Source organism: Cyphomyrmex costatus, unplaced genomic scaffold (genome assembly GCF_001594065.2).
Source record: "Cyphomyrmex costatus isolate MS0001 unplaced genomic scaffold, Ccosl1.0 scaffold164, whole genome shotgun sequence".
Classification (NCBI taxonomy): Eukaryota; Metazoa; Arthropoda; class Insecta; order Hymenoptera; family Formicidae; genus Cyphomyrmex; species Cyphomyrmex costatus.
This window is the reverse complement of record NW_017275653.1, coordinates 1,331,678-1,339,883: the sequence shown is the minus strand read 5'-3', so window position 1 is coordinate 1,339,883 and position 8,206 is coordinate 1,331,678. Positions and strand designations below refer to the sequence as shown.

General features: G+C 41.0%; 1 protein-coding gene across 1 annotated transcript in view; it reads right to left on the bottom strand.

The window, feature by feature from the left end:
• Positions 1-223: 223 nt before the first annotated feature.
• Positions 224-8,206, bottom strand: part of LOC108771750 (muscle-specific protein 20) — a 30,294-nt gene continuing 22,311 nt past the window's right edge. Inside the window, exons 3-5 of the mRNA XM_018537114.1 lie at positions 6,503-6,632; positions 1,815-1,935; positions 224-1,560 (exon numbers count right to left, since the gene is read on the bottom strand). Of these exons, the coding sequence (XP_018392616.1) occupies positions 1,369-1,560; positions 1,815-1,935; positions 6,503-6,632 (443 nt within the window). The 3' untranslated portion in view covers positions 224-1,368. The remainder of the gene's footprint in view (positions 1,561-1,814; positions 1,936-6,502; positions 6,633-8,206) is intronic.

Below are 8,206 nucleotides of genomic sequence, written 5' to 3'. Positions count from 1 at the left end.
GATAAGCGCTATAAATAGCATGTATCCAATCGAACCGTGTTCAATCGTGTGCAAAGTAACGACAAAAGTAACTGTAAATTTCGTTACCGTTACCCAAAAAATGTAACTCGTTACCGTTACAGTTACCAAAAAAAGAAAGTAACGCAGTTACCAGTAAAGTTACCAAAAAAGTAACTTGTAACTGTAACTTCGTTACAAGTAACGAGTTACTTCCATTCCCTGATATTTACGTTATTAGCGTTTCAATCGTTATATATCAAAATAACATAAATTTTTCTAAATAATACATCTATATAAATTTATGTTAATCCAAATTAATTCAGGCTCTCAATTTGATTCTAGCAACACTCTTTTTCAAGACTACCTCAATTTCCACTCTTTAGAGTGAGATTCCACTCCACAGAATTTAGAAAGCGCAGGTACGTGCAACGATGACAGCTCGCGCGGTGAGAGGGAGAGAAAAAACGGTGTAATTTCGGATCGGCGCGCGGGAACCGGCGTGTGTTCTGTCTTAGGATGCTCGCCTGATCCTCGGGGAGCCTTGCGGTGTAGAAACCGGTCAAGGAATGCGTGTAACGCGTGTACGTACACGTCACGCCTACTCATCGTCCCTGTCACGTACGAGGGCTCGACGTTCGCATACGCGCTCCGCTTGCGGCTTACGCGCGTGTTGCGTATACACATCGGCACCACGCGCGTATTATATACACACGTGGTTGCGCGCGGTGATCTCGAGTGTATGCGAAGCGACCGACACGGTGTGACGTGACGCGCGCGCGAACCGGAGACGTGCACGTGCGTCTCCGCGTGCACCGACATGGAGCACGCGATCGAAGACGATTGTCGGGAGCCGAGTGAGCTGCCAGGAAACTAGCAAGAGCGACAAGACTCGCTCTAGGAGTTCCACGATGGGAGAAGATAGTTCGTCTTGGGATCCCTATACCTGAGACACGTCAAGATAAAATAGAAACTTTACTTCTCTCTCGATGCTCTGTCGTATATTAATTACTCCATCAAATGATACATAATTTTGTCAGATACACTCACGTTAGAAGTGAACGCGCTGGATACAAATAATAAATAGACACAAAATAACAAACAAACACGTCTAACGTTGAACAGATTTAGCGTTGACATTCATTCGCGTATAATTTCAACAGATACATTGACGGCTCGTCTATATGTATAATCACGAAGAATTATAAAATCTTATTCGTTCTTTTACGAAAGCGTTGAACATTTAAAGTTAAATTTCTAACAAGTTTACGTTACAATATGTATTATATGTATTATATGTCTAGTAGAAGGTCGCGTTACGCAAACAGAATATTTCTAACGGCTATAAAAAGGTGTAAGAGCTTCGTTAAATTATTTTCCAAGGAGTATCTTTCTCGTAGCCCCGAAGTTTTGCCCGGCTTGCGTAGCGCCCTTATTGGTACCAGCTTGCAGACCGATAAGTCCCTCGCCAGCCCTTAGCTGCTCCTCCGTGAAGGCTCTTTTGTTCTCCTCCGCTGGTTTCGGACCTAGCCAGGGTCCGCGCCATTCCGGATGCTTATACGTCTGCAAATTAACGCACAAAGACTGCATTTTCTTCTTTATTTATTTAACATGATTAAAGAGGCAAAATGCAATTGTAAAGTGCATGCTTATTTTACAAATGTTATCCCAGTACTCTTTCAAATTTACAAAACAAAATCTGTGAAATTTGACAGGTATTGAAGAAAACCTTTCTTAAAGGAATCTTCAGATTTTTGTGTAAAAAGTGCAAGTAGTGTAAAAGTAATGAGATAACGAAATTATCGTTAACTAATTACCGTCCGTCCAATAGCGAAGATGGTGTTCGTCACTTGAGCGATATTTTTACGTTCAATCAAGTCGACAGCTTGGAAGAGATCAACATCGGGTACTCCGTATTTTACGCAGGCTTTCTGGAACCTGAGAAGGAAATTAAAACGCATCTTTTTAATTCGAATGTCTATATACATGAATAACTTAATTGAGGGGTAAGAAAAGATTTGCGTAACTTTACACATTTAATTTAATCAACGGAATAATTTTGAAGAATTAACGTTGGAGAAACGTCGAAGAATTACTGTAACGAGACGTTACGTGGGGCTCGTGGAATCACGTCGAGGACGGTGGCGAGTCGGAGGGGAGACAAAAGGCGGGGAAGAAACAAAAGAGGAGGACGCTACGTCCAACTCCTTTATACGGCTGCTCGCCTGGGCGTCGTCTTGAGCTAGTGACGCGCTTCTATTGTTCGATCGCTAATTATCACCGCTTGATAATTAACGGGTTGTGACCGACTGAGAGTTCGATAAGGCGCGGTGGCCTTTGTTCTCCGTGCCGTAGAAATGACGTGTCGCGTGTGCCCGTATAACAGGATAGCAGAATCACCCTCCGTTTCCAACGTCGAGAACGACGACATCCCTCCGTCAATTATGCTTATTGTTTTATCGCGAATGTATTAATCTCGCAAATTATTTGTATGTAAAAAGTATGAGAATTCGCGTAATTTTACCGCAAATCCAATGCAAAGGGTAAAAAGTGACTTTGATGTATTATATGTGGGTGATGAGTTTCCCGCGCAAAAATAACATCCTAGGGGAGAGTGCATACCATATTTAACCTATTTTTTTTATTATATTTCCCATTTGGCACTGTTTTGTATACAAATAGACATTAGAAATTGTATAGCTTGAAGTTTCGGACGTTTATTGTTACATGTTTAACTTTTCGTCAACGACAAATTAATTTGTCATAAGTTGTAATAATTAATTGTCATTTTTGTAGAACGATTCAACAGACATGTGTTAAAGTTACGTTTTCTACATACTTAAATTTGTTGAGTAATTTACTTGTCACTTTCACATTTATAGTCACCATTAATATCTAATTCTAATTTTTTATTAAGGATTTAAATCAATCTATAGAATATCTCGTAGTAACAGAACGAAAGGAATTTATTTAAGTGAATGTGAGAGAATAGAATGTTTCGCCAGATGATAAATCTATAAAGACGAATAGTGGGAAATATTTGCCAATATATGCCAAACTACCACATATTCCACCCTGCTCGTTCTGATGTGTTCCTGGCGCTCGATGCGTCTTCCGCATATGAGGTACTGGAATAATGAAACGATTTATCACGCACATGTGTCGCATGTTAAACCAATTCGTAAGAAACGTGTGTCCTTCTCAGATGATACTTTATTTTTCACTGTCTAGACAATACAATATCGCGAAGGAGTAGAAAAATCAAAATGTGCCTTTGTAATATGCACTCTTATGCAGAGACGACAGAGTTCTCTATTACGACTACATTTACACGGCACCCTTAATCAGGTTTAATAATATCCATAGTTATATGAAACTGGCCAATTATAATCATTCCATTCTTCAAAGTAATAGCTATACATGATCGGTCAGTTTCAGAACGATAAACGTCATTAAATTCGATTAAGGGTGCCGTATAAACGTACTCTATAAGAAGAGAAAGTGAATGAGAGAGGAAGCTTTAAGAAAGCAAGAAATTTCACGCAGCCCATTCAAATATTGTGAACAATTATATGTAAATATATTAATATATTTATATTGAAAAAATATGAAATATTTGTATATGTATATATTTAAATAAGCATATATTATTTACATATATTTACATAAGATCGATCAAGATATATGCTCATATCTTAATACTTACATTTACGTACATTAAATAACTATTAGATATAAATAATATAATAATCGCGAGGCTTCGTACACCCCGTGTGAAATTCATATGTCAGCAGAAGAGCGAGGGAGAAAGCTGTGAAATTTTAAAAATAGACATTATCGTGTCGCGTTCCCGCAGGACTCTATTTAGTTACAATATTACAATAGACTCCGTGGCCGTGTATCGATCAAGCGTGTGGTACCGCAACCTGTTGCGCTCGCCGAGCCGTCGGGCAGGTCAGTGCTTACGAGCGGTTCGTTTATCAGAGCCGCATGAGGGAGACTCGGCGCGCTGCGCTGCAACGCGCGCGAATATCCCTCTCCTCCGCTGTGCATTGGTACATACATATGTGCAGATCTTACGCGTTCCGCGAAGACGCGACGCGCACGCTGTACGCGCGGTGCCGGCGGTGTATCCACCTTCACCGGGATCATACTGCTCGCGTAGAAAGGGAGTAACGCGGAGTGGCCGCGCTGCGCATCGTTCGCCCCACTACCTCGGCGACGCGCTCTTAAACATTCAAAACGCGCCAAACGCCGAAGAAGCGCGACATGCGCACGACAGTCGACAATGCGCCTGACACGGCGAGAAGCGCGAGACAGCGCGCGAGACGTGCGCGATGCGACCGAAACGCGCGAGCGGGCTTCGTTTGGCGGTGATTCGATCGCGGGACCCTCCCCCAGCCCGTGTTCTCGTCTTTCAACGTTTCGAGCTGTACTGGGCTTCCTTCCCCTCTTCCCCGTGGAAGGCTGAAAATAAGTGGTTGCGTTTAATCGGATTTAATGACATCCGTATAAGTTACGAAACTAATCACCAGTCATTCCATTCTTCAAAGGAATGGCTATATATGATTGGCCAGTTTTATAATTAGTATTATATACAGATGTTAAATTCGATTAGAGATGTCGTATAAACGCCAGTCACTGGATCGTTAGATGATGACCTTTTTACGTGATATTGTGATCCTATCATACGAGGTTTTTCAAACTAATTGTTTGCAAGACGGAGACGTTTTCTTCTCTCTCTCTCTCTCTGTCTTGTAACCAATCGATAGACTTGAAAAGCCTTGATTGTCGTATAACACAAGAAATATTGGCTTCAGATGGATCGGAAATCCATCGAGGGGATCAAGAAGAAGAACTCGCGCATCTCTGCCATGAGGAAGGAGATGGTAGTTGTGAATGTCGGAAGAGGGAAGACCGTGACGTTAGCGGGAAATGTATACCAGACACGCTCGTATCTGGCAACCGAAAGGAGCGAATCCCTTTTGTCCTGACAATGTGTTAATAAAAAAGGGAAAGAATATGCGGAAAAGTGCAGTTTGACGAGTCACCCGCGAGGGTGCACTTCTTTTTGCATTGTCCTAAAATCACCTCCTCGCAAGCAAATACTTCATCAGGATTGTAGCAATGTGCTACAAGCGTTCGACTTGGATACCCTATTTTCGGGTTGCGGCTACGTCGCAGATATACATATACATATATTGCGCCGAGCCGTTTATCGCCTGTGTCATCGTGAAAACCAACGACGCGCAAACCTAAGCTTGAACATAAAAGAACGTTTAAATCCCGAGAAGAAAGTGGTACACACACACACATACACACGCGTACAATTTACAAGACATGGAAAATTGCGATTGTGCAGATGATCGTTAAAAATTACCTCGTCAATTTGCTCTAAACTAATCATCGTACTCGATTAATTTGTATTTATTTCGTATACAGATACACTTGAGAGGATTGTTGATACATGATAAGAAAACGCGAAGGGCGTCATGTGACGTGAAAATTCACGCTTTCCGTGGTCCGCGCGTTCGGTAACCGCGGCTACGCTACGCGTCTACATATATCTATCGGTGTTTTCACTTTCATTGCGCTCCAATAATGTATAGTCGATGGTCCCGACCTCAGACTTTGTCGGTTCTCGGTTGCCAGGCGAACAGAACGGACTAGGAGCAGAGGGATCCGTCACCACTGGGGCGTTTCGCGCCTAATCGTTCCGACTGGTGATATTGCGCGACTCTCGAAACGAGAGAATCTCGCGAGAGGGTCAACAATCTCTCGACTCCGAACGGTCCGAACGGTCGTTGATCGGCGTTGTCGATATTCCGCAGTCGAGAGACTGACGCAAAACACTGTCGATTGCGTAAAGTCGACAGCGGATTAGGGGATCATAAACGAGCAGGAGGCGCGTCGCCGAAGTTGAACGCACCGCGCCGCGCCGCGCGATCCGTGAGAAAATTATCTGCGTTACGACTCGCTGGCGCGGAATAGAAATATTTTCTTGAATAGTACAAACGTTACTTAAAATAAATACATATTTATTTATAAGGATAAAAAAAAGTTGAATCGAATTAGTATAGTTTTTGCATCAAACAAATATACGTTTGCATTAGTAGTAAGAAATATTTACTTTGACTTATTTAAATTATTAGAATTTAGTTTTTAACGAAATCACAAAGTATTATAAAGCCTAACAAATATCAATAAAGGATTAATAATTAGAGATACGAGAAAATTAAGTAATCAATTTGATAATTATGAGATTGAGCATTTCTCTAGTAAAAGCAGCTCGTTATTAACAAGTTTATAGCGAAACTAATACTACTTTAGTTAACCAATCTTAAACTCAAATAAATGTAAATTATTCAGAGAACATTTAGTGGATATTCAGTGTCTTATTTCGTTATTATCACACACATTAGAGTGTTGTTCACTTCTTAAATATAATTTCTGATATTTTCTTGATCGTGTTTACTATTCTTCAAATTCATAACGTGATACTCACTGATTAAGGTTATCCATCATTTTGTAATCTCCACCGGATGTATTGACCTTCGAGATCAGGCCGGGCTGCAATTTATTCATGAGCATGCAGAGCAAAACACCATCCCTCAGAGCATCTTCGTAACTCATACCTATAAGAAGCACGAGAACGTATCGTTACATTCCATCGTATAAAATAAAAGGTTTTTACAACTAAAAAAAATAAACACATAAGCAGCAATTTAAAATCTACAATTTAAATATACAACAAAAATTATTAAACGTTCAATTCAGAAAATTGTTTCATCAAATGTATGTAAAGGATATAATTAAATGAGTGATATATACGACCCGCGATACAATCTGTGAAAATTTAATTATTCGTAACAATATAATTTATTATGATCTAAAAGTATAATGTTTGTAACATCGATATTATGAAACTGGCCGATCGTAACTATTTTTCTGAAGAATCGAATGACTGCGATTAGCTACAGTTTTACAATATCGATGTTATAACTTTGGAATAAATTAAGCTGTGTTTAAAACAGTCTGGCTGTATCATCCAATAAATTGTAAATCTCATCGTGTACTCGGTGACGATATACTCTCACTTTTCTCTCCCCCGCCAGTGAGAGAAAACTTTTGACTGGGTCTGTCCATGGCTGCACGCACGTGCGAAAAAAATTAACCCAAGATAGATGCAGCCTAACACAGCTCGTCTTACCGACTAAACTAATTTTTTATAATTTTTATATAACAATTGCCTCTTTCTTCTTTTGATTTAATAATCCCTTTCCAGGAAAAGTATTCACATTAATACGTGTCTATGGAGTTTATGTTGCAAACGACAAAAATTTCGAACTTGAGTTCTTTACTTTTTTAGACTATTATAACTGCACGTCGTGACAACATTTGGTTTATACATGTAAAAGTTATGCAATCTGTATTTATAAAATAATAGTCCGCAGACTAGTAGGTGGCATAAAAAGAAACAGCGCGCGTGGAATTTCTAAAATTGGACTCGGACGTCTAATTAAAACGTAATTGTTATACGAAAATTTATACGTATGTGTGACACGAGTGAGATATTGATGTAGGGATGAGTCAATGACACGTAATCGGCTGTGTGTAAGCGCTATTTTCAATATGCGACTAATCGTCTTTAGGATCCCCTTAATTAGTATATCCCTTCGAATCACCGCATGACGGTTTGACAGATATGTTTCCGAAAGTTAAATTCTTTTCACGCGATTCTATTTTCCAAAACGACAAAAAATTGTATGACATTTCTTTCACAATATATTCGCGCGTTTCACTTCCTCCGTCTGAAACGCATCAGTGCGTGCTTTTATATTTGCATTCCGCTCGTTCAAGAAAACCGTCGCGCTTATCAGCCGCATTTACATGGAGAAAGCCTCGAGAGAAAAGGAGAGCGATTTCGCTTGCGAAAAGAATGTTGATGACCACGACGGCACCAGGATCGCAGAAGCGACCGCGTCCTCCCTTCCCGCGACCATCGCCGAAAACCGCGCGCAGTCCCGCGCGGGGGCGAGAGGAGGGGCTGAGGCTTGCGCGATATGCGATGCGTTTTATCAACTCGTCGCCACGTGCTTTCCCTGCCACCGGCCATTTTTTCGCTCGATACACCACACGCGCTGAATGGAAGCGCCCCTACCACCGTCCGTCGCGACCCGCCCAGTCGGGGGGGTGGGGGGGGGGGGGG